The 26,664-nt window shown below is 48.2% G+C and overlaps 1 protein-coding gene across 14 annotated transcripts in view; it reads left to right on the top strand.

The window, feature by feature from the left end:
- EIF4G3 (eukaryotic translation initiation factor 4 gamma 3) overlaps positions 1-26,664 on the top strand; it is a 144,451-nt gene that overhangs the window by 88,131 nt on the left and 29,656 nt on the right. For 11 of the 14 annotated variants that reach the window (XM_027668755.1, XM_027668745.1, XM_027668746.1 and 8 more), the window contains 8 exons: positions 413-535; positions 5,142-5,244; positions 10,614-11,522; positions 18,417-18,505; positions 20,046-20,295; positions 22,585-22,742; positions 23,836-23,961; positions 24,992-25,102. In XM_027668755.1, coding sequence (XP_027524556.1) covers positions 413-535; positions 5,142-5,244; positions 10,614-11,522; positions 18,417-18,505; positions 20,046-20,295; positions 22,585-22,742; positions 23,836-23,961; positions 24,992-25,102 — 1,869 coding nt within the window. The remainder of the gene's footprint in view (positions 1-412; positions 536-5,141; positions 5,245-10,613; positions 11,523-18,416; positions 18,506-20,045; positions 20,296-22,584; positions 22,743-23,835; positions 23,962-24,991; positions 25,103-26,664) is intronic. The other 3 variants (XM_027668743.1, XM_027668752.1, XM_027668747.1) reach the window with 2 other exon arrangements.

The following is a 26,664-nucleotide window of genomic DNA, read 5'->3' on the forward strand; positions in this document are numbered from 1 at the left end:
ACAGAGTTTCACATGAGGGTAAAACACAGCCTTTTTTTTATTCTTGCCCTTTTCACTGCCTGGCAAGTTTAGCTCAGTACCTGAACTGTCCCCCAAATCCTCTGAGTTGCAGGAAACTCCCGTCCCAGCAGAGACCAGATTTGAATTACAAGGGGTGCGTGTTTTAGCCCGACCTGGTGTGGCTGATGATTAAATTAGGTTTTGATTAAATGAGGTTTGGAGATGAAGGGATGACATGCCATGCATTTCAAGTTATGGAAACAAACCCCATCCCAGTGCTCCTGCCGAGCCCCAGCTCAGCCCCGTGCCGGGTGCCTGGGGTGTGCTGGGAGCGTGTCCTCCCCACGCTGCTCTCCAGGGACAGCGGTGACGGGGGGTCTTGTTTGAGTTATTTCTGTGTTCAATCCTGCAGATCCGAATCCGGGATCCAAACCAGGGAGGCAAAGACATAACAGAAGAAATCATGTCTGGAGGGGGCAGCAGGAACCCCACCCCCCCCATCGTCAGACCCACCTCCACCCCGACTCCGCCTCAGGTAGCGAAGGTTCCTCCTCCCGGGGCCTCTGCTCTGCTCTGCTCTGCTTTGCTGTGTCAATCCCAATTCCTTGAGCTTCCAGACACCTGCATTCTCCTAAACTATCCATGTTCTTCAAGGATTGTTGTTTTTTCCCAAATTTGGTCGTTTTTACCGTTTTTGGTCGTCAGCATGGAGCTGCAGTGCTGCTGCAATCCCCCCTCCCTTGGGATCAGCAGCAGATTTCACAGCTTGTGAAGAGTTTCAGTGTTAAAGGAGGAGCCAAAATATCTGTGAGAAATTAGATGTTTTTCTGTTAGTCCTGTGCACCTGGGGAAAGTGCATGTCACACATGTGATTAATTTATACACCCTCAGTTGCATCTCTGTCCAAACTAAGGCTTTCTGCCTTAGTGGTTCTGGTTTAGAGTCACCAGAAGGAGCAGGGCTTGGGAATTTTCTCAGAGAGCCGTGATAAATCTGTCACGTTTGGCCTCTCTGTGTTCAAACTTAAAAACTCATTTTTCTGATGTGGGACAAATCGTAAATATCCCAAGCTGACGTTCTCCATAGCTCCTAAATCCCTTCTTGTCACACACCTTTGAGTCTGACCCCTTCAAGTCTCTGGGGGCCTGAACAGAAGCCATGAAGGTTCTCCAGGTGATGGGGGGGCTGTGGGTCAGAGCCTGGCTGGGGCTGGGGTGTGATTTCTTCTTCTTCCATGTTCTTCCCTGTTGGATGTCACCAGGTTTTGCCAACTTTTTAGGCAAAACAGCCTATTTTGAGCTGAAACCTTCCTTTCCCCTCCATGTGTGAGTAGTTTCCTGCTGCCTGTGCTGAGGCAGAAGCACGACCTTGCCTGGAGGTTGTACCGGAGTGGGAGCTTGAGATTCCAGGAAGGTTTAACTGGGACCACTGAGATGCAGCAAGAGCCTGGCCTGCAGATCTCCCCTCATGAGGCCAGTGGGATAGTTATGGATTTCAGTCATTCCCAGGCTCACTCAAATCTTTTTGTCACCTGAAGGCACCACCTTGTGCTTTGTCACCTGCTTTCTCCTCCTCCATTGTGGGCAGCACCCGTTAAACTTCTTTCCATAAGAGGAGACACTGTAGGTGTCAAACATTGGAATCCCGGGGAGATCTTCTTCCCATTTCTTCCTGCTGAACGACTTTCCCATTGGAAGTGGGCAGAGCTGGAACCAGCCAGGCTTCCCGTGGTGTTCCTGCCCAGTGCAGCGAATCCAGGCACTTCTTACATTCTGAAATCTATTTTAAGACACTACAATTAAGTCAACCAGAAGGAAATAAATGTGTTTCAAGAGGAGGTTAACAAGCCTGAATTTTGATCAGCTGTAATTTGTATGCAGAGCACAGCAGTGATGTCCAATCACCTCCTCCAAGGTATGCAAATACTCCTTTGTTTAATATCCAGCCTTCCTTCTGATGAGGTGCTTGGAACCACTCTTGGTAATCACAGAAGAGCTCTGAAATTGGGCTCCCTAGAAAAAGTTCATTAGTGTAACATAACTGAAAATTTAAGCCCACTTAAGCCAGGAAAATTCCAAGTTATTGTCCCAACAGCTTCTCTAAATCAAGTCTTGGGAACACGTTTAATATCTTGGATGAAATTAAATAGAGCCTTAATAACTGTGCTCAGGGGCTGAATTGCAGCAGTGTGGGTGTTCCTGTTTTGAACAGGCTCAAATCAGGGAATTTTCAATACTCAGCCATAACTATAGAGATGCTCATGGTTTATGGGCAGCTCCTGGAAGAGCTGCTGTGGTTTGTTCCACCCCCTGCTCCTGAGGGGCTTGGTGGGATTTCATCTGGTTGAACCCTCAGGATGTGAATGTACAACCTCAGGGCTTGGCAAGGCATCACCTCCTCATCTAATCAACGTGACTCCCAGTCCAGTGAGATTTTAGAATGACACTAAATTCTAATAAAGCTTCTTTATGTGATCCTGGAATCACATTCATATTTAAATGTTCCAAGCACAGGGGAAGAAACTTCCTCAAGAAGTGCAGGAAGGCACTGCTGTAGACCACTCCCTGTCCCCCATATTTGTAAAAGAAACGCTTTTATAATAAAAATAGGTTTCCAAATGTTCCATATTCCATTTAAATTCAAATTATTTTTTGATTTTTTAAACTCAAAACTCTTTTTTTTTGACTTCAGTAAAACCTGAAGCTTCACTAACACAAGCCTGAAGCACCTTCTTCTCTCAATAGATTAAGTGCTGAATAGCAAAAAATTCTTGGAATTGTACTTAACATCAAAAAATTAATGGAATTGTCCAGAAAATGAGCTTTGCTACCAAGATGAGCCCTGTGCTTTGAGCCATTTCTGTGCTTTTTGCAGCTCCTGCTCCGTGTTCAGCATCGCTGACCGAGAAGTGCTTTAGGTGGAGTTTCCCAGTGCTCCAACAGTGGGTTTTAATTACTTTTTAGCAATGAAAGTGCTTTAAAGTTCCTGCAAGAGAAGCTGGAGGGCCGTGGAGATATTATCTGTCCATTTCTAGCAGAACACTTACTTTCCACACTGTGTTTTTTGCTGGGAAAGTGAAAAAAAAACAGGACCAGGATCTGATTATGGTGTTTCCTCAGCACTGACTTCCACAGAAAATCACTTTTTAAAGAGTAAATGCTCTTACTTTCCTGGCAAACCTCTCCCAGGTCTCAATGAGTTTGTCAGACCTTGTGTTTGCTGGGTCTCTGGTGGGGTGGAAGAACCCAGAGCCAGCCCTTGGAGCATCATAAATCACGGAGTGATTTTCAGTGGGACTTTTCCCTAGAAAGTCTCTAAATGCTCCATTTTGCAGCTACAAGGCTCAGTGCAGAAGCACCACTTATTCATTTGCACGACCATTCCCACAAAATAAATGAGTGTTTCCCACATTTCTTAAGGAAATACAGTTCCTGACCCACAAAATTTCTGGGCTCACAGTTTCTTCTTCGCTGGTCTGCTTTCATTCATGGGGTTCTTGTCACCTTTTCCTTTTCCCCATGGATTTCATCCATACATTTCCTATAAAATGAAAGTCCTGATCTGCTGAGGGCAAGGGGAATAATGTTCTTTAAACCTGCTCATTTGTAAAGCTGGGTTTTCCTTGGCTTCTTTCCTTCAGCTGGAGGTTGGGCTGCAGTTCTTCATCCATTCTCCAGCTGATTGATCAGGCTCGTTCCTGGAAGAGGAGCAATCCCAAAGAAAACTTCAACCCTTCACCCCCATTGAGATTTTGGTTCTTATTTTTCCAGATGCACTTTTTCCCAATCCCCCTGAAATGGTAAAAATTAGTGTCTTGAAGATAATTGCATTTTTACCCTGCTCTGTGGAGATGAAACAACTGGAAAAGCTGGAAATGAGAGGGAAAAAGAAGAGGAGCGGGTTGACAGAGAGTTTCTTTGCATAGGGAAATAAGTTCTTCCCGGATTTCTGAGAGCCTGTGTGAAAGCAGGAATTAGACACCCATGTCTTGAGCATTCTGCTGGGTTTGGATTGTTTAAAAATCCATTTTCCTGTCGATGTTAGAGGAGTTTTTGGGTGTGGAGCTGGGTGAGAGCTGACACCTGCAGGGAGCTGCCTGACTTTCCACCTGGAATTAGGAAATTGAGATTTAGCCCCATTTTCCTCTTTTCCTGGTCCCTGGTGTGTAATTAAGGGGATTTTGTAGCTACCTTGCCCCGTCTGTGTTCACTCAAACAAGTGTCTCACCTCTGAAGTTGAAGGAGTTGGGGCAGTTACTTGATCTTCCTTAAATTCTGTGATTAAATACAAAGGATTTTACCAAACCTTCGTGAACACAAGTGAAGTGTTTGCCCATTAATGATGGGAGTTAATTAAAATATGTGTTCTCTGCCACAGGCTGGGGCTCCTTCAGTCTTTCTTCATACTTTGCTGGTCCTGCAGTTTTGTTCTTCCACACAGACAATCTCAGGCTCTCTCCATGTTGTTTGGGAATCAGCTCCTCCTGCTCTGCCTTAAATTGCTGCCCAGGTGGTTTTATTCTCATGTTACCCTGCAGGTCCCACCCCCAAGGCTGGTTGTGGGTGATTTTTTCATACAACCACCCCAAACTGGGCGATTTTCCTGCTGATGAGTGATGTGTGTGCAGGGAGAGACATCTGTCCACTGTTCATACACTCCTACACACATCACCAGTGGATAAATACAGAGAAAAGGAAATAAATAGACATGAAATCTCTGAGGTGGATAAATGATCAGTTGAGGAAGGAGTCAGGTCCCAAAAGGGAATGTAAAAATATGGAAGAAAATTCCTGCTGCCCCTGGAAACTTAAATCCCAGAGATCCAGGAGCCTTGGTGTGTGTCCTACATGGAGGAACATTCCTGCTGCCCCTGGAAGAAACGCTGGGAGAACCAAGTGTGTCGACAACTGTGCTGTGCTGTCTCTTCCTTGCTGTTCTTTTTTCCCTCTCCCTGCTGCCTTTCCTTCCCCTTCCCATGTACTTTTTGAATGTATCCAACCAACCTGTGCATCTTTCCTCTTTATTTTCCCTGCCTTTGGTTTTTCCTCTTTATCCCCCCCTATCCCACCTCCCCACTTGCCTGTTGCTCCGTGTTTTCCTGTTCCCAGGCTCATTCTCACCCCTTTGTCCTTCCCCCCCAGCAGGTGCCCAGCCAGGTCCCCGAGCCCAGCCCTGCAGGATTTGGGGCCGTGGAGACCCCCCACCTCTCTGCCAGCACCCCCAGCACTGCGGCCTCCAAGCAAGGTTGGTTCGGGGACGTTTCCTCCCTGATTATTTTTAGTCCCTTATTTTTCCCCTCCTTTCTTGTTTTAGTTTGAAGGTTTCTGGCAGGGAGACAAGCAGGGAGCAGAAGTAGGAGGGGAGGGACTTCTCTCTCTCTCCAGTGGAACATCTGAAGTGTGTTGCTAAGGGGATTAATTGGAATTTGCTAATGTGAAACTGGTTAAAAATAATTGTCTTTGAGCTTCTATGTCCTAAACGTTGTTTTAAAGTAGGTAGAAGGGTGAAACTCCTCTCACCCCTGTGCCATCCTCCAGAAAACAGTGTGTTTTCAGTGAAATGCTTTAGCCAGAGAGGCTTTGGATCATTTGGATAGTCAGCCATAGCAATGGCACAGAACCAGAGGATCATGTGGCTCCCCCAGAGCTGCTCGTGTGTCTGTCCTGCAGGAGTGGGCAATTTTAATTAAAAAAAAAAAAAATTAATGTGCAAAGTGGCTCATAAAGCCCAGAGCAAATTTTGCTGACTTTGGTAAAAACGGCACAGATGGAAAAAGTTTCTTAAAAAGCATCCCTTGGCCAGTGCTCTCAGGGACAGGGGGGGATTTTGGAATGTCTTGTGCAGGGCCAGTAGTTGGACCTGGTGATCCTGGTGGGTCCCTTCCAGCCCAGGATATTCTGGGATATACATTGGAAGGGAGATATTTTTAAACTGTTCAGAGGAGTGTCCCAGGAGAGCCGATGGACATTCCAGGGCTCTTCTCACACTGGAATTTCATAGCCATTCAGAGCTTAATTCCTGATGTGTGTCCAGCTTCCTGTCAATGGGCTGGGTGTTGGGATATGGAGCTGTCACCACTCCTTGCTTCCTGATTATCCAGGGTGTCACAGCCTCCAAGGGTTCTACCTGCAGCCACCTGTGCAGGGAAGTTGGGAAGTTCCATCTTCTCCTCCTGAGTGTTGCCTTTAAACTTTGAGCTTGCTGAGACCTTTTATTTCAGAGTATTTAGAATCATGGAATCGTTTAGGTTGGAAATGTCCTCCAAGATCATCAAATCCAACCATTCCCTGCCGTGTTCATCCCTAACCCTTGTCCCCAAGTGCCACATCCACAAGGTTTTTGAACACCTCCAGGGATGGTTTTTCTGCTCTGGGCAGCCCCTTGCAGTGCCTGACCACCCTTTCCATGAAGGAATTTCCCCTGATATCCAATCCAAACCTCCCCTGGCACATCTTGAGGCTGTTTCTTCTTGTCCTATCACTCGTCACCTGGGAGAGAAAAACTAAGCCCCACAGCAGCACAGCTCTAGGAAAAAAAGGGAGGAAGCCAAGCTCTCTGATGTCCCTCGATCCCAACTGCAGCAGGTCACTGCTGGGGAGCCAAGGGCAGCATCCCTGGGGCTCAGAATCAACCACTGACTGCGGATGTTGCTCCTTTATGGCCCCAGTGAGACATCTCTGAACTGCTGCAGTGTCTAGAAATGGGTTGGAAAAAGCTGAGAAAGGACCTTTGGGAGTTGGTCTGGTCCCATCTCCACTGGAAGTGGGGCTGTGGCTCTGTCTGAAACTTGGTGCAAACCTTCAGTGTCCCTGTCACCCGAGGGGGGGGATGGGTTTGGTGTCCCTCAGATCCACTGTGGCTGTGCTGGCTCAGCTCACAGGCTGCTGCTGCTGCTGCTGCTGCCCAGCTCTGGCACAGCTGCTCTTCCCAGTCCACATCCCCTCTACCGACATTCCCAAGTCCCTCTGGCTGCCAGGGACATCCTCTGAGTGCTCCACGGTGCTGGTGGCACTGCTGAACACGATGCAGGCACTAAAATGCCCTCTGGAGAGAACTGATGCTGAGCTGTAAAGCCACAGGATCCCAGAACATCCCCAGCTGGAGGGACCCATAAGGATCCTCAAGTCCAACTCTCTGCTCCTCACAGGACCACCTACTACTAAACCACAGGACCAGGAGCTCCTTGACCTCTTTATCTCTGAAAATCCAGCACTTTCCATCACAGTATTTCACCCCTGTGTTAGAAAACATGGATCTCCAGGACAAACAGGTCTTCTCCCTCTTCTCTCTCTTTAACTTAATCCCTTCTTAGGCAAGAGTTGGACTTGATGATCCTTGTAGGTCCCTTCCAACTCGGAATATTCTGTGATTCTGTGGACTGTGAGCAAACTGGAACTAAGTGTTTATTTAGTTACAGAGCTCTGACAGTGCTGGTTTAAATATAGATCAGGACTTGACTGGGGTTTAACACTGCCAAGCTTTCCTGTGTTTATCTCTGTTCCATCCCAGAAAGAGTCAAACATTTGTTCCAGTCCAAAAATTGCTAAAGAGCACATTTATGTAAGCACTGCAGGGAGAGCCCTGGAATAACACCCGGAGCACTGGGTCAGGGCCTGGGGGGGCAGAGCAGTGCTGGGTTGGTGTCAGTCATAGACATTAATTAATAGACACCATTAAATATTATTTGAACTGAGCTGGTGACTTGAGGGCAGCACAGTTGTCCAGAAACACATGCCAAGGTATCAAAATGATTTTTCGCTTTGATGTTGAGCTAGTTTTGCTTCCCAAATCTAACCAGTGATAGATGGATAGATGCATGACTGAAGTGTTTATTAAAACCAGCATTGTTGTTTCCCTGAAGTCCCCTCTGCTGTGGATCAGATTCCCCCCTGTGCCCTTCACCTCCTGCACTCCTTCACCTCCACTGGAGTTTGGTGTCAAGGTTTCACTCTGATTTTGTGATACCTTGTGATGATTGTGCACTTGTTGGTAACTGTGAGCAGCATTTGGCCCCTTCCCACGGGCTCCTACCGGGAGTGGAGCCACGTCCTGTGCCGGCAGACCCGGCCTCTGCCATCCCTCACTGCCAGGATCTGCTGCTGGCTTGGTGCTGAAGTCATTCCCAAGGCTGGATTTGGCATTGCATTGCATTTAATATCCTTGTGGTTTTTTCTTTAAAAGACAAGCATTTGGCATTTCACAGGATCCCAGAATGGTTTGGGTTGGAGGGACCTTAAAGTTCATCCCGTTCCAGCTCTCTTCCATGAGCAGGGACACGTTCCACTGGACCAGGGATAGGAATTGCTGCTATAATACCTTGAAAAATCACATTATTTAAGGGCAAACTGTTCCTATAGATGCCCCTGGTGTGGATATACCAGCCAGGCTGCTGGAGGCAGGGATACTGCTGGAGAATCCAGGTCAAGCCGAAGGCCGGGCACGTGGAACCTGGCTGCAGGCCAGGCTGTGCAGGAATTGCAGTGGGATATAACTGCGTGGGATCAGAGCTGCCCACTTTTACTGCACTTGCACAGTTTCAGGGGGATGTTTGGAGTATTATCCTCGTTTTAAACCTCTTTCCAAACCCTGCAATGTGTCAGACGTGGAGAATGTACAACAGGGTTTGTGGAAAACAGGCTAATGTCACATCCCAGAGTTTGGGAAGCTCCAAAGCCCCTCTGCTGACACTGGTGCTGCCTCGTGAGTGTTTGCATCGGGACAAAAGATGGAAAAATGGCAGCGAGCCCAGCAGTTATTGTCAGATCAACACCACAGAGCAGAGAGGAATCCCTGTATCCAGTAAAATCTTCCTCATCCCCAGCTCTGGGCAGTCTGTGCCACCAGGACCAGCCGGCAGCCCAATCCTGGCTTTTCCAGGGGGAAGGCAGCAGGGTCTGTCTGCTGAGTGTGTGAAAGGACCCTCAAGGAATAATTCTGCAAAATTTATATTAATGTGGAGATTTAAAAAAAATATCTCTTGATCTTTCCTTCTGCACAGCCTGGAGCTCCCATAAATACTGTCTAAGTATAACATGAGGAAGGATCTCAGCATATTTAGGAAGAGGGATCTGATCCAGCCAGGATGAATCGTGTTGATTTGTGTTTTCCCTCCCCGGTTGTGTCATTTCACGTGACTCTGTCACACTTGGCAGGGATGGGTGATCCTTCTCCAGCACTTGGAAGTTTGTTCTCCAGGATGGGGGTTCAAGTTCAGATTTGCTTCTCATTAGCCAAATCTGTTCCTTTGTTCTCTGAAATCCCCCCTCCTCAAATCACTTTTCTGATGGAGTGTTGCACACACAGCCTGGAGCTGTGGCCAGAGAAGGTGTGGTTTGAAGGAAGGAGTTAAACCACTGGTGTCAAACCCAGCTGTGCATTTTTGCTGAGTTTTATCTCTCAGAATGTTTTTCTAGACACTTCAAATGCTTTTTTTTTTTTGAGCATTCTCATTTGACTCAGGGAGAGAATATCCAGGCAGTTGTTAATAGCAAGCTGTGAATGCTAGGAATGCTCCCTGAGTTCCTGCAAAGGACCTTGCAGAAAGCAGAGGTGACAAGTTTTCTTTTCTCAACCAGTTCCTGGGTCCTTTTTCTTCTGTGGAGCCTCCAGAACCAAACTCAGCTGTTGGGACACTCTCTCCCATCTCTTTCCTCCTCCCAAGCCCTCTCCCTGGGTGCCTCATTAAATTGCTAAACTACTGCTTTGGCCCTGGTCCTCTGTAGTGCTGCTGACAGCTGGAAGAAGAGCTTGTTATTGCTCCAGCTATTCCTAAAGGTGGGACTCAATGCTCCAGGCAGTTTCAGATGGGTTCTCCTTCAAAACCCCTTTGGTTTTTCTTCAAAAATCCTTCTGTTTGCCTTCAAAAACCCTTTCCCTGCAGCTGAGTTGTTGAATAAGCCCCAAATGGAAATCCAGCAGAGCTGAAGAGCCCAAGAAAAGCCAAACCTCTTCAGTTCTGCCTGAATTTGGATGATTTAGGGTCAGTTGTGGCCTTTGATTTCCTAATCTGAAGAGCAGGGTTTGTGCTTTTCCAGAATTATTTTTGCTGGTGTGACAGTGGCCTGAAGGAGTTTAGTGTTCCTGCAGGATCCTAAAAGGTTTGTGGCAAAGGAGTGGGGAGCAGCCCAGAGCTGCAGCAGAGCTGTGGGAGCTGCGTGATGGGCGCGGCAGGGACGGTATCGCCGGGTCCCTCTCTGATCATAGCATCAGTTCAGGGCTCAGTATTATTCTCTGGGCACAATATTTTGGGGTTTGCTTTGATACATTTCTTCCTAACCTCTCATGTAATCAGTTTAACCCATTCCCCTTTGTCCTGCTACTCTCTGTCCCTGTAAAAAGTCACTCTCCCTCTCTTTTATAAGCCCCCTTTAGGCACGGGAAGGCCACAATGAGTCTCCCCAGATCCTTCTCTTCTCAAGATAGCAGGGGTTGCATTCTCAGCTTTACTGTCTGGACTTTTCCTTTAGATGCCAGATGAGCTGCAGGTGCCTCTGGTGTCTCCTGGAGCTTCCTGGCAGAAAGCAGGAATGGGAACTGAGGGGGTTCAGACACCGAGCCGGAACATGGGATTGCCTTGCTCTTTGTAACATTGCCTTTTTATTCTCCTTTCCCAGAAGAGAAGCCAAAACCAGATCCAGTATTAAAACCACCTTCTCCAGTCCTCAGACCAGAGCCTGCTGGGGAGAAGAAAGATCAAGCTGGCCAGACCACAGAGGCCTCCGCCCCCGTGGAGACCCCCCCAGAACTTCCTCCTGCTCCATCTCCTCTCCCGGCCGCTCCCGCCGCTCCCGTGGCAGCTGCTCCTGCAGCTGCTGCCGCTCCTGCTGTCACCGTGTCCAGCAAAGCCCCAGCTGAGCCGGAGGAGAAATGCGAACTGGCTTCCCCGCAGGAGGAGGCGATGCCCGTGATGGTGCCCGTGATGGTGCCCGTGATGCCCGTGCCCAGTGCCACGCCCTGCCCGGCCCCGGAGCCCGCGCCCGCCGAGGAGCCGAGCCCGAGCACCGAGGGGGGTGTGGAGCCCAGCAGCGTAGCAAGTAGCGATTCCCCAGGGCCCGGCAGCGCGGAGCTAATTAACGAGCTGATTAACGAGGCCAGCGGCGTTAATGACGCGGGGGCTGCTGCCCAGGGCGGGGCAGAGGGAGCCCAGCCCGAAGCTGCACCGTTGACTGTGGAGCCGGAGCCCCCCGAGGCCCCCTCGGCAGAAGGGGACAGCGTGCCATCATCTCCCACTGCTCTTCCTGATGCTCCCTCTCCTCCTCCCACCCCACCTCCCACCCCACCACCTCCGTCTCCTCCGGTTGCTGTTGCTGCTGTTCCCACTACAACTCCTTCTCCACCTCCTCTCCCGTCTCCGAGTGCCCTCCCTGTTGTCCAGGGGGATTTAGAAGGAGAGGAGAGCACAAGAACTACTCTTAGTGAAGAGGTGAAAGATGCTGAAAAGAAGGAAGAGCCAGAAGCCGATGGGCAGCTGGAGGAGAGCGTGGAGGCTCCGAGTGTCAACTCAAGCAAGAGTCCTGTCCCAGGTAAGCCTTGGCACCGTGGGCTGGTGTGGAGGATGAAGGAAAGGGGCCTCTGGGGTTCTTCTTCCAACAGGTGTTTCTATTGGAAAAATTCCTGCTGTGCTGCGTAACTGTTGTGGTTGCAAAGTGCTGATCTTGGTTTGCAGGGATAAAACACCCTTGAAACTGTTCCTAAAGGAGGCCCCTGGCTTGGATGTGTGTCCTGGGGTGGGATGGGTTTGTGTGAGCCAGAAGGGTTTGGCTTTCACGGTGACACAGGGCTGTTGGAGGGGGAATTCAGAGGACACTGCTTTGCATGGAATCATGGAATGGTTTGGGTTGGAAGGGGCCTTAAAGCTCATCTCATTCCACCACCTTCCACTATCCCGGGTTGCTCCAAGCCCTGTCCAACCTGACCTTGGACACTTCCAGGGATGGGGCAGCCACAAACACTGTTGTCCCCCAGGTGAGTTGCTGGTTCAAGGACCTGTGGCTCTGGATTTATGAGCCTGATAAACACTTGGGCCCTGAAGCCCTTGGGATGAACATCCTGGGCCAGGGATTTCCCAAAACCCCTGGAGTGGGGCTTTTTCCATCTGTAAAAATGTGGCACAGTGTTACCACACGTGGGGAAATGCAGTGGACCATCAAAGCTCTCCCAGACAAAGGACAACCGGTGTCACACACCACTGTTCCAGACCAGTGTCCCACCCCAGGGTCACGCCAGTGTCACACACCTCCACCTGCCCAACCTTGGTTAGTGAGGCTTTTGCTTTTCCTCTGCGAAAGGAACATCTAAGCAAACTCTACAGTTTACAAATTTACAATTTCAAACTTAAATTTTATGATTTACAGTTTGAAATTCACTAAAAATTGCAATTTCTGTAGCTGCCTTTTAAAACCCAGCCTGTTTCTCCAGGTCATTACCTTTGGTTTGAGCCCTGTGACATCCCTGGTGTGGCATTTCATGGATTGGCACAGACCACGCTTGTCTTCTTGGCTGTGTTTTCTATGGAAAACTGCTTTTTTTCAGGAATTCCTGGAGGTGACACTATGGAAAAGAAGTTAAATCAATCAATTCCTTGTATTTGCTGCTGGAGGGTGTAATGGTGGCTGTTCTGCACCCCAGAGGTGTTAAAGCATTTCATGTGTCACACCGTGTTCTGGGGTTACTTAAATTCCTTGGAATTTGGTAAAGTTTGGACAAAAAGGGACAAAAAGTCAGTTGTGATTTGGGTCTTGTTGTTGGTTATGTGTTGGTTGGGTTTTTTTCAAGTAGCATTTAAAACAGGGATTGTTTTGGTTGGTTGGGGCTTTTTAAAGTAACATTTAAACCAGGATTTTTTAGTTTATTCTTTTGTAGATCGGGAGTGGCCTCAGCACATCTCAGGCCAGGCTCTGCTCTGGATTAAATGAAATGTAAAGCTGAGGTTGGCCCTGTTCCATGTTTGTGTGAGGCTGCTGTAGGTCAATATGCTGATCTTAAATAAAATCCAATATCTAGAGGAGATCAGAAAGATCCCTTCACTACACCAGCCATGGGGGTTTTTTCCTGTTAATCTTCTTCTATTTTTATTTTACTCGGGTCATTTCACTGCTCTAGCACTTGTTGTTCTTTCAATCTGAGCTACTTCATAACCCAAATTAATTTCCTTACAAAGGAGAGAGAAGGGACTCCGTAAATAAGGTTTTGCTCAGGCAGGTTCCAGCTTGTGCTGTTATTGCTGTCTTTGTAATGGCCTGGAGTTTAAATTAAAAAAAAATTAACTTACAGTGTTTGGGGCTTTTAATTATGCACAAGATTAATTTTAATGCTCTAATGTCATTAGGTTCCACAGCACACATTAGCCAAGCCATTGGCTTTGGCAACAGGGAGAGAAATAGTTCTCAAGTCATGTAAAAGATGACTTGAAACTCAGATTTCTATTAAAAGCTCAGGGCTTCAAGGAAAGTAAAAATCTCTCCAAGTGGCTTTTTGTGCTTTACCCCTGATTTAATGATCTCGAACTATTGCATTTCTCTGCCAGCCCTCTTTTGAGCAATAATTTTCCAGTTCTTTCTTGGAGAGAGGAAGAGGGATTGAAATAACATCATCTGAAGCTGCCTGTTAACGCAGGAACGAGGAACTGTCTGCCATATACATTGGAAAATCCAGCTGCTGAACTTCAGGAGCAGGGAGAAAGAGTTACAGTGGTGTGTTTTCCTTGGACTGAAGGCCAAGAGTCTTTTTCATGATCTCTGGAGTTGGGATAGAAACTGGGATAAGGGAAACCTCTCGAGCACGTGCTGCAGCCCTGAGCTCTGTGACTTGGAGCAATATTGCTTTGGGGTTTTCAGCAGAATTGTGTTTTTATTTCAGAGCAGCCACAAATCATCATCCCACTGCTTTGCCTTTGAAGGGAGCTGAGCTGGGCTGAGTGGGACAGGATTGTGACCTCGGAATAATCTCAGTGCTGCAGCAGTTCCTCCCGCCTGTCCTCTCCATAGTTATAACCTACCTGCCTAATTTTGGGAATGAGACCTTCATCCCCCTCCTCCCAGACCTGGCAGGGCAGTCCTGCTAAGACTCATAGGTGTCTCCCATATTTCGGGATGCAGGCAACAGCTTTTCAGGGATGAATGGAGTGATTTGCCTGTTCCTCAAGTGCTTTCCAGAACACACCTTCTGTCCAGCGGTCAGGGAAACAAGACTGTGGTTTTTTGCTCCATCAAACTCTGGAGAGAAACAGAGGGAGATTGAAAATATATTCACTCTTAAACATCTTCATCCTCCAGCAGTTTTCTCACAGCTCAACAGAACGACTTTGTCAGTGTTTGCAGGGAGAGGCTGGAGCTGAGCCTCAGGGATCTGGGGAACCTCTGCTCACTCTTTTCCACTGGCATCAGGTCTCCAGATTTCCAAGGTCAGAGGATTCCATAGGAGCACTTCTGTTGTATTTTACACTGTATTTTACCCACTCTGAACGCCTTCAGTTGTCTTGGCCTGCACAGTGAAGTTTTAGTGGTTCAGTCTCAATGTCTGCCAGTCACCGGATCATCATTCTCTGCTCATTGGCATCACTGGTCTTGCTTCCCTGTGGGAATGGGGAAAATTTGGTGGGTTTTGGAGAATTAAACCACGGAGAACTGCAGGCCCTTGTACCAGGTGGGTGGTTGCTTGCTACTGACCATGTTCCTGGTCTGAGCATTCCCCCAAGTGTGGTGTTAGACGGGACATGTTCACCGTGTCCGAGGGCACAGGTCACGTTCCTGTCTCCTCAGGAATGATTTTCTGGAGTGGGCAGAGCTGTTACCTGCAAAGAGCACGAGCATGTGGCTTTTAAAGTAATTAATCTCTACTCATCTTCACTGCAAGCAGAAAAATACAGATATTATTATTATCAAGAGAGTAACTGGGTGCTCTGTTTGCGATCCGTACCCAAAACATCTCTCTGGCTAAAAGTCATCAAGGACTTGGTTTTGTTATTAAATTCTGGCTTTTCTGCAGCTGCAGTGAGGGTCCAGCACTTTTTAGACAGGAAAAATGTTGGTGAATTTCTACAGACAAGGTGCTACCAGAGCCTTGAGGCCTTTGATGTCACTGTTGTGTCCCAGCTGTTACAAGGAACAAAAGGGGAAATAAGAGACGGGTGTCTGTCCCAGGCAGAACTCCTTGGAACACAGGAAGCCAAAAGACCTTGTTACCCTTGGAATTCAAAGGACTGTTTCTTGCAGAGCTCGTTTATGATTCATATTTCAATATAAAGGAGCCCAGTTGCCAGCGAGTCCCGGTGTGCCTGAGCTGTGGGGGCTGTAACGAGCAACTTGGGGCAGTAATTGGAAATATCTTGGAGAAACATCTCCAGCACCCAAACCCAGAGAGGCAGAAACATAAATCAGGTGTAGCCTTTTTCTTGATTTGCTGCCGTAGCCACTGGAATATGTTTTCTTTCCCATGAGCTGGAAGGCAGTGGTGGGTCCTTGCTTTGGTTTTTCATGCCATGTTGGATAAAAAACGTGAAAATACAAGAGCTGGTATTAATTTGGGCTTCACAGATGGCACCACATCAGAGAGGAGAGGCCTCCTGTCCCACTGGATGGGCTGTGGACTCGCTGGTGGGGTGCTCCTGTGGGAAGATGTTCCACGGAGGAACGTGATGCAGCTGGAGAAATGGGCTGAGGTAGCTCTGGGCCTGCTGAGCAGATTCCTCCAGTGGTGCTGTTAGCACTGGGAGTGGTGTCTGGGATGGGCTGGAAATAAGAGTTTGTTCCTCATTCCAGTCCTAAAGTGTATCCATGTTGTCACTCCTTATCTCCCTTGTGTTTGTAAGCAGAGATAACAAAGAGCTCAGAGTGTTGCTTGGGTTTGCTGATGTCCCTTCTCCAAGGGAATGGAACAATCTAATGGGCCAAAAACAAGCTCTGGAAGTGTAAATGCTGCAAAAATGGAGCTGCATTTGGGCAGGAATTAAACTATGTGTGCATGTGAAGGTGCTCAACTTTGGAGACAGGAAAACTGAGAGGAAGTGTCTGGAGATTTCCGTTGCCAAGAGCTAAGCTGGACACATAACTTTGCATCTCCCTATGGCTTTTGGAGTGAAACTCAGAGCTGAAACTCCGCTCAGGTGGACGATGCCGTTGTCCTGATGGATTTTGGGTTTGGGAGGGTTGGCATCTAAACTCACCTTGATTTCTAAGCGGATCAGCATAAATTCTCTTTTAAATCCATTCCTGCAGCAGAAAGGAGAACTCAACAGCAGAAAAGAAACCTGCTGCCTGCTATTTTAAGAGGGGAAAAGTTGAGCAACATCTCCAGAGATCTCTGGAGATCCACCCTGGGCAGCTCCACCACACGGGCAAGTGTTGCTGCAGCTGTGGAACCACAGGGTGATGGGAGTCCTGGGATTTAAGGCAAGACTTATTGGCAGGGTCTCAGCCTCTGTAGAGGTTTCTTTTGCCAAAAAAAAGGTGGAAAAAGTGTATTCTTGAGCAGCAATAACATTGAACATCTTGCCAGCTGAGGAGGGAAACAGCCCAACCCCAAATCCGTGACCCCGGAGTTTAGTTCTGTGCAGTTAAAAATGAAAGATTATTTTACACCGTGGATTATTTCCATGGTTGGAGCTTGAGAGGAGTGAAATTCTGTCAGATGAAAAGCTGTGGGGGTTAATCAGTTAAATTGCTTAGCAGTGGCAGTGTTGAGGTTGTTACTGTGCAGACGTGACCCCTCCTTGGAGAAATCCCCTGGAAGTGTGGAAGTGGCATCACCAAACAAGAAGCTGTCGATGTCCAGCCTGAAAACAGTGGGTTGGCTTTTGAAAAACGCTCCTTTTTCACTGAATTATAGCAGATTTTTGTGACAGAGGGAACTGTGGAGCCTTACTTAGATCCACGCTTTGGTAAATCCCAGGAATTGCCACCTGGTCGTTCCCCAGCTTGGTTTCAGCCCAGGATGGTGGGAATAGCTCAGCTGTCCTTGCCGAGGTGCCGGAGCTGCCGTGAGCAGCAAAAGGCTGATCCTGGTTGTGTAAGGCAAAGCCCTGTTGCAATCCATGCAATCCATGCCTGCTTGGCCCTTCTTCTCCCCTCCTTTGAGCCCCAGGAAATTCGGGATTCGTGCTGGGGCTCTGCCCTGCTCGTAAAGCCTCTCCATGGGGAGCTGCAATGGATGGGACATCCAGGACTCAGAGCTTTGGAGACCCAGATTTTTCCAGCTCCTCATGAACCATCAGCTCTCTGAACAACCAGATGATCTTTACAGATTTAAATAAGACTTTTTTTTTTAATTAACCTTCACTTTTGGGGTGTTCAGCATGAAGGCAAAAATCCTTTATCGATGGCAGTGTTGCACTTTGGGTGGGGGTGGCTGTGCTGGCTGTGGTGATTCCCATGGGAATTCACGGTGAGTCTGCAGATCCACAGTCACCCACCAAACAGGGAAACACCCTGGAGAAGCCACCAAGGCTCATATGTATCTTTTAGGATAGTGGGAACACAACAAATCCTGTTTCCTCCTTGCCCTTTGGAAGTTGACTGTTACTCATTTTTCTTACTTATCCGTAGTGAAGAGCCTTTCAAAATTGTATTGTATTGTGATAAAGGAAGTGCACGCTGGGTTTTTCCAGAGTATCTGCTGGAAACCAAAGGCTGGAGCTGGAAATCTGTTTGCAGTAAACTTCAGTCACGAAATCAATCCCATTTACACCCTGTTAACTGGGCGTGTGTGTGCCTGGGATCCGAATCTGGGCTGGGAGCACTTGCTGCAAATTAGGACCAGATTGGATTAATGGGTTTGTCTCCTTAATATATGGTGTGGTTTCTTTTCCCTTTGGGGGGAAAAATGATTGGAGTAAATCACTGCTGATTTTGGGAATATTCTGTAGTGTTTTCTTTGACTCAGTCAGGCAGAGAGATAATTAATGGTGGAGTTGTGAACCTGCTTATAAATTGAAATATAATTCAACTCAGAGCAGGGATGCAGGATTGGAGGAGTTGTCCTTTTGGATGAGATACTGGAAATTTGGGCCTGTTTATGGTTGATATTATAATGATGTTATAATTCTTATAATAATTCTTGAGAAAAATATGTTGAGAACAACCTCCCCTCCCTGCCAGTACCTGATCTTTCAAAAAACTTGACTTTCTGAAGGTTCTCTTTTGCCCTGCGTGATCTTTATGCTGTTGGCAATGACCTCCTTGCTACTCCAAGGACCAGTTTGAGCTTGAACGAGCAACTTGGAAAACAATTCCTGTGTTTTAATGCCATTCTGATGATTCTTGTTACTGCACTGAAACCAAAAGTGGTTAAGCCAGGCTGAATCCTGCGGCTGCTTCATTTTCCTGCACCTCAGACCAGCCCACGAGAGGGAAGAACATCCCACAGGGCCAGTGTAGCTCTGTGTAATTTAGTATTGTGACAGATACACAATTCCATTGCAGCCCAAACAGCTGTAACTGCACCAAAGACCTGGAAGAAACCAAAAGACCGGACCCAAGCCACTGAGGAGGTGACGGAGGCAGAGACAGAGGTAAGAGGGGCCCGTGATCCTGCTTTCCCCAGATTTAATGGGGATGTTGCTCTCTTGGAACTGTGTTCTAGAGATGTTGTTTCCTCATTGTCTCACAGCATCCAGGGCAGAGTTTTGGGGAGGAGCTGGGATATTCCTCAGCATCCTTTAGATAACAGGGTTTAGTCTGTTCCCTGTTAAAGCTCTTCAATTTTCTTTGGCTTTGCCTAATTTAGTGACTCAGAGAATTATAGAATCCCAGAGTGGTTTGGGTTGGAAGGGACCTTAAAGACATCTCATTACAACCCCCTGCCATGGGCAGGGACACCTTCTACTAGGAGGTTCCAGTAGGCTTCCTCCCAGTGTTGGGGAACACTGCTGTCCTTCAGTGAAGGGTGGGTGTGAATCCCTCAGCACTGCCCCGTGTGGGTCCCAGGCCACCGTCCTGACACGGGGCAGGTTCTACTGCACAGGGATGTCATGGCCAAAGGTTGGTTTTCCTGATGACCAGCTGATGGAGAAGCTGAGAAAGGAAAATGTTGAAGTTCTCGGGCAAAACCACCTCAAGAGTAATTTAGATGAGTAAAGAGAATCCCCCTTGGTGCCGTTGCAGTGGGGATGCCTCTGGAAGGAGCTCTTTCCTTAATATCCTGGGTCAAACTGGGGTTAGAATCAATCAGAGAGGGAGGAAGAGAGTAAAAATGTGAAAGTTCAGACTGCCCAGTCCATGGGTAAAAACTGATATTGGCCTGATATTATGCAGAGGAGAACAAAGGGCATCCCTGGGGCTGCACCAGCAGGTTCATCTCCTGTGCTTTCCTCATCCTTCATTGCAGGAGTCGTGTCTCCTGCCCCACCCAGCAGTTCCACCAGTGCAGATTTTTCAGAGAATTCCCTTTAAAAATCTGCAAAAAGCATGGTAGGATGTGGTGCCCTCAGGTGGGGAGGGGGAAGGATCGGGAGCCTCCTCAGTGAAGTTTTTCCTTTGTTCAGTGCTCGGATGTGCTGGGATTTCTCCCAGGGGAAGCGCGTTCCGACGCCTCCTCTGTCTGAGTGCACAATCAGGCTGTGTCCTTGGAGAGCTCTAAAATTAACAACCAGGGATACTATTGCTGTTTTTCCTGAAACTGAGATGCTGGAATTGTGGCTGTACCTTCCTCGGTGGGATCTGCTCCAGTTAACAACAGGCATATAAAGGAAGAATCCCCCAAAAGAACCCCTTTACCATCCCTTTACCATGGATGGTAGGAGAGGAGGAAAGCAGGGTTGTCTTTCCAGGCTGGGATTTCTCACGGCTTAACTTCCTCCCATCCAATCCCTTGGGAATTTCATGGGCAACACCGAGTCTTTCCAGTTGCAGTGTTAGTTTTCGGGAGGTTATCCATGGGAATGAGCTGATAAATCACCTGGTGGCTCTTGTGGTGTTCCCCATCCCTGTGTGAGATGCATCTGTGTTCCTGCTGCACCCAGAAATGCCGTGTGGATTGGCCAAAAGCCGTTTCACATGCATTGGGTTTGTCGGGGTGTTTTCAACAAACCTCTGCCTCTGTCTGTGCTCCAGCCTAAAGAAGAGGAGGAACCTTCAGGAGACAAAGTACTTGAATCTGACCAGGAGAAAATGAGCCATGGGCCTCAACTGGAGAGGGAGCCCTCGGAGCTGAAGGCAGTGAAGGCCGTGGAGGAGAACGGGGAGCAGGAGGCGGAGCCCGTGCGGAACGGGGCCGAGAGTGTCTCTGAGGGCGAGGGCACCGAGCCACACTCCGGCTGCACAGAGACCCCCAGCGAGGGGCCTGTGTACCAGTACAAACCAGGTAAGTCCTGCTTCCCTCCTGGCCTTTTTGCCTCCCTCCTTTGAGGGCTGGTGACACCCTGTGTGTCGTCCCTACGGATGGGTGGAAGGGGGTTCAGTGTTCACCGTGTCCAGCTCTGCCAGGATGCACTAACCAGCAGGCCCTGAGGGACCTTCTGGGGCAGCACAAGGGGAAAATTGATTTTTCTCTTGCTGTTCGTGAAGAGAAGAGAAAATCCCCAGTTCCTTGAATTTGTTGTGGATGTGGGTGTTGGCTGCAGCACCATGGAAATGGCAGTGAGTTGGTTCCTGTGATCGACGGCTGAGAACCACCCAAGGAATTCCATATAAATTCCATAAATAATTCCATTATTTCAGATGTACCTCTGAAATCAGACACGTGAAAGTGCTCGCTGGGTCCTAAATATGAATATGTGTGTTCATAGAGATTTCACTTCCTGGCTGAACAGTTGCAAGGATCTTCAGATTTCCAAAAGAGTAAGGAAAAGAAACAGTTTGTGGTTTTCAATCCAGATTCTGTCCAGCTCTATCCCACCAATTAGGGTATAGTGTATGTAAGGGGTGTTTTGTTATTTATGAAGATAATTTATAGACCTGAACCTCAGTTAATTCACCTCATTAAGAGAGACCTCGACACTCAGTTGCTGCCAATTTTTAAGCCGTTTCTTATTCAGATGAAGCTCCTTCCAAATAAATTACTTATTTTTTAGGAGCCCAGAAATTAAAGAGTATAATAACAATAAGGAAGGACCTGGAGAGCCTGTTGGACCAGGCACTGGACAAGGAGCAGCACCATTAAGGGATTACACCAAGGTGGTTATTTCTGCACCACTTTGTTCTGACAAAGACCTTGATTGCTTTGGTTTTATTAATTCAGGACGATCGTATCGCTGGGAGGAAACACAGAGGCCTCCTGGTAGTTCAGCACACACTGAGGGTACCTGAGCAGTTCATTAGCCAAGCACTTCCTGGAGTTAATCCATAATTCATCAGCTGTCTCTCCCCAACACTTGATGCAGTCAGAACAATCCCAGTTGGATCTGGATGTCCTTTCACTCAGCTGGAGGGGTTGGAAAAGCAACACACGTTGGACTTGTGCAATAATCCTCAATTTCAGCCCTGCTCTTTCTAAAAAGGGGAATTTTTGCCCTTTGAAGGAATTGTGTGTTTGATCCTGGTCTCTCCCTGTGTTGGAGATCCTTCCTGTGACACTGCCCAGCTGGTCTTCACGTTGAAACAGCTCATTGAGAACTTTACAGGAGAAGGAAACTACACATAAACTGTTTGTTGTTGCTGTCAGAGCTTTTTCATGATAAATGGGCAGTGTGGCACAGTGGACAGGCCAGGAATTCCAGCTGGGATGCAGCTACCCAGGCAAACCACTCCTGCCCCCCTTTGTCCCAAAGCTCTGCAGAAATAAAACTACACAAAGAGCCAAAATTCATAATTACTTCTGTGTATTTTCATTCCCAGTTGTTAAAACCCATCATTGGAATGTGTCCCTGTTTGTGGCCTCTGTGAGGATGTGCATGATGAGATCCCAGAAACCCAAAGCCAATGGACAGGGAGTGAAATAAGGAAATAATAAGTACCTGAAGGGTTGGGTAAATGCTGAGCCCTCTGGCATCAACGAGATCCAAAGGCAGCACCTCCTACGGATGTTTTCCTTCAGATAAAACATGTTTTCTTCCCTAATTTCAAACAAATTGTGTGACCAGTGCTGAAAACCCCATCTCCAGGCCACCAGGTGCTGATTTTCCATGTAGGTTTTAGAATTTAGGATTCTTCACACCCAGAAAGCCCTCCAGAAAATGGGTGGAAGGTTGGAATTCTGGGATTATGGCCTGTGGTTGTGTTTTCTTGTTTCCCCCGTTATCTCCAGCCTGGGTTGTTCACAGCTCCGTGTTTCCATGTTTTCAAAGGATATTTGTGTTCCATGCAGTGCTCTCCTTGACTGTGTGTATATCACTCCCTTTTACACTGCTTTAACTTCTACATTTTCACCCAAAATCTGGGAATTGTCCCTGTTTCGTCATATCCCGCAGGAGAGTGAGAACTGGAATTAATGGGTTAAGATTGGAATTAGTGCCCAGATCCGTGTGTGGTTGCTCTGGACCTGGCTCTCCACTCCTCATTGTTTATGTCCCTTTAATGCCATGTATATTCCCCTCCTCACACTGGAAATAAATCACAATTTCCCAGGCAGCTGTACGACCTCTTCCCTTCGGATTTACTGGAGCCACGCCTGGGTTTGTCTCCTGGGAATCTCAGGGCCTTTCTCTCCCTATAGAGCAGTGGAAGCCCCTGGACCCGGAGGGGAAGAAGCAGTACGACCGGGAATTCCTGCTGGATATCCAGTTCATGCCGGCCTGTATCCAGAAGCCGGAGGGGCTCCCTCCCATCAGCGACGTGGTGCTCGACAAGGTGAGAGGAGAGCCTATAAAACAGGTACGTGCAGGGCTTGATAGAAATAAAGATCCCTAGTGCATGGATCCCTTGTGCTTGGACCCTTTCCATGCAGGCTTTTGGTGGGAAAGGTCAAACCGTTGGTCACTCCACACAGTTCTTCAGACAGAGGTGTTGGTGCCTAACGAGTGTGCACAACTGATCGAAAACCAAAGTGCTTTTAATGGGCTTTGTCTGAGTTAAGTTATACCAGGCTGTTATTAAAATTTAAAATGATGCAGCCATGAAGAGCTATGGATCCAAACAAGGCCAGTGGCTCGTATCAGATCAGTTCGATAGTTAAAAAGCAGAGAGAAGCTTTTGGGTGAACTCTTTTAGATCTGAAGCAGTTGTGTCGCTGTTTATGAGCTGATCTAATAAAAGATCTTTGAAACCTCGATTCCCAGGCAGTTTTGTGACTTCTGTGCAGCCTCGTTCCAGAGCTGATTGTCTCTGCTGTAGGTCTGGGCTTGGGATTTCAGTGCTGACACCAAGGCCTTCTGCTTTCATTAGAACTGGGGAGTTCATTGGTTTTGATGTACCACTAAATTTGCTTTTGAGATTCCAGGATACAGGTGATCCTCCTGTGCAGAAACATTTCCACTCTGATTTTCATACCCAGGCAAATTGTAAAATACAGCTTTGTTCCCAAAATTGTTTCGTCCACCTCCTAGTTCCCTGTGATTGCTTCTCACTGCCCTGTCTGTGTTTGAGTTCCTTGGCTCGGTTGCCCATTTGCCTTTTTAGCCCAAAAGCCACTGGTTTGAGGGAAGGTGGCAGCTTTGTCATCCTGAACCAAGGCAGGCCCATGTTCTTGCCTCTTTTATCTTCCATAATTCCTGCTCAACCTTGAAATGTTTCTGAACTCCACCTGTTCCCTCAGTAGTCCCTCTGCACATAGAAGATGTATTTTAAATTCAGTGCTCATTTTTAATGTTAAGTGTGGATGCATAAAGCTTGCACAGTTCGTTATAAGCTTTAATTTGGATATTAAATACACCTGTTATGGTTTATCAGAGGTGGGCTGTAGGTGACAGGACCTTTGGTAGCTCAGCACCCTGAGCAGCCCTGTCTGTGTGCTCTGTCCACGGTGCAGGTCAACCAGCCGAAATTGCCGCTGCGAACTCTGGACCCCCGGATCCTGCCACGAGGCCCAGACTTCACCCCAGCCTTTGCTGACTTTGGGAGGCAAGCCCCCGGGGGAAGAAACGTGTCTGGAAGTGTGAGTTTACCCCAACTTGCTCCTTTAAAACCTGGCGTTAACACCGATGAAGTCCATCCTCAGGCTTTCGGGCCTCTCCCGCTGCGCCGGTGGCTCTGGTTTTGGCAGGATGAATGCAGGGGTGAGGTTTGCTTGGCTGACTAAGTTTAGGCACATTAGAGACCGTTGTGGATGTTTGTCACTGGTACGTATTGGCTTGGTCTCCTTCCCTTTTCCCCGTGTGAGGGGTGGAGGTGTTTCCACCCCAGGACCCGTCGGTCGTGGGTGCGGTCGCGCCGTCGTCGTACAACAACCCGGCGTCTGCGTGTCCTCGGGGGAGGCTGTGCCACAAAACACACCAACAGAGCGAGCAGATTTTACTAACACAAAAAATGCACACGGTGCCTGTGTGTTCTTGCTTTGTTTGTGCTTCCATGTGTTGCTGCAGTCACTTCATTCCTTGTTTCTTACCTTTTCTTCTGTCTTTTCTTCTTTTCCCTGTGTCTGGCTGTGCCCACATCCTGAAATCCCTCTCTGAATTCGTCACTCTTGCCTTTGCCATCTCTTTTCTTGGGGCACAGGTGCCCCCAGCATGTGCCACCCTGGAGGACAGACAGCGACTCCATTGGGGGCAATCATTGGTTTCCATCTCTTAAGATACATCTTAAGTGTATCTGTCCAGATGTGTCTAATGACACAGCCATCCTTGGTCTTTCAAACCTGCTGGTTTCAGAAGAGTTCTCTGAATCACCCTGACTTCCAAGTGTGCAGGTTTCCAGGAGTTAAACCTGGTGATTTTAACTCAGTGTAGCATCTTTGGTTCGGGAGCAGTGTCGTGGCCGGCGCCTCGTTCCGGGGTATCTTGGAGTAGCTTCGGTGCTGTGGTTTCTCTTGAGCACCATCTGGTCTACAAAACCCCCGAGGTCGACAGTGCTTCTCACGTTTAGGACTTGCAGGTTGTCCTGAGGTGCCTTCTCTGCCGTCCCGTGCTGAGTGTCCCGAGCCGCTCGGTGTCGTGGTAACGTCGCTGTCGCTCTTTCTCTCTCCGCAGGCCTGCAAAGTGCAGAGCAACCCTGGATTGCCCTCCCTGGCTCGGTGCGGGCCCCCAGCATGCCCTCTCTTGGTCTCGCCTCACCCACCATTGAGGAACCTGCCGATAGGGGTAAGCCAAATCCCCCCCCCCCCCCCCCCTTTTCCCCCCTTTGTAGAGTTGCCTTTTTCCCCCCAACACCCACTGTTGATAAAGAACGACTGGCAGAAAACTTTACAAAAAGGTGCAACCTTGTTTAAAAAAAAACCGAAACCAGACTTGCATTGTACCCCTCTAGGCAGTCTTCAGTGGTGGGTGGGACATCACCAGCTGAGGGCATGCTGGGACGTTGGCCTGAGCGGGATCCGCGAGGGTCTGCACTTTGCAGACCTGTGGAAAGGGGGAGAAAAGGTAAGTCCCGCTTACCCCGTTCATTTGGAGCATTCAGCACATAACATACATCTCACATTTGCGCCTTTGCAGAGCAGAGCCTCTCCTTGCCTTGTTCTGGAGGAGGGCTGGAAGGTGACCTTGTTCAGCCAGCCTGTCCTATGACGCCGGCAGTTGTAGGATCAGAGGGTTCGCAGCCCCCTGGCAATCCCAGACGTTTCCCTGGCATGGCAAACCCTGCGTGTGCTGCCTGTCCCCGGCCATCCCACCTCTGCAAGGCCATGCCCATGATCCATCCAATCCACTGCCTCTTCCTTGCCCCGAAATAACGTGGAGCAGCTCGGCGCTAACCAGCTTCCGGCACGTTGAGAATCTTTTGTGTTGCTTCTTTGGCTTTTGTCTTTATTTCCTTCTTTTCGCTTCAACGTGTTGTGTGAGTGTTTTTGGCACTAACAAATGTTGCATCAGGTGGCACAGGGGGTGTAATTGCACAGGAGCAGAATCCAGCTGGAAGGGCCTTTTGATGTAGGCAAGACGTTGGGTGAGGAGATGCAAACAGATAAATTGGAGAGGAGAGGACGGGTCAGTCCCCATGCTTGTGGCAGGATGAGTCTGCTTTGTCCTTCCTGAGAGGTGATGGATACTCGAGTCACCTCAATTCTTGTGCTTCTTGGAAGGCAGAGCCTCTCCCAGCATTGAAACTCAATTTTATCTTCTCCCTCAAAGCTTCTTGTAGAGAGAGAAGTGATTCTTTAATTCCTTGGATGTTTTAAAGCATTTCCGTGACTTGTGGCCTGAGTGGGAGCTCCAGGTTGGGCTGTGCTGCTCTGAGTCTTTGGCTCCTCTGCAGGAGTCTTGTCCCTTTTCTTTCTGCTTTCCTTTCCCCTCTCTTCATCCAAAGACAAGTAATGGAGTTTAACACAGGAACACTTGGTAACTGCTCCGTGCCATTGGTGGGAAAGGTTATCCCAGTGCAGGTGCCCCAGAACCACCTTTTCACATGGCCTGGGGTACAGAAGGCCAGGCCTGAGCCCAGGCACCTCTTGAACTTGCTGCCATGTAAATGTGGAACCAAAACCCCAGATTTTTTCTGTTAAAAGTTTGATCCATGTATTATTTTATTACACATTCAAAGGAAGCTGCTGTTCAAAACCTGATCGAACAGTTTGAACCAAGTTTACTCACATATATTGAAAACATGGAACCTCAAGGAAAGTCCTGGTTCTGTTGATGCACTGAAAGGTCTGGTCTTGAAGGCAGTTGGATGTGAGGAGGTTGTGACACGTGGCAGGCTGGTACTCAGG

Source organism: Corapipo altera, unplaced genomic scaffold, assembly GCF_003945725.1.
Source record: "Corapipo altera isolate COAL_440 unplaced genomic scaffold, ASM394572v1 332, whole genome shotgun sequence".
NCBI classification, from domain to species: domain Eukaryota; kingdom Metazoa; phylum Chordata; class Aves; order Passeriformes; family Pipridae; genus Corapipo; species Corapipo altera.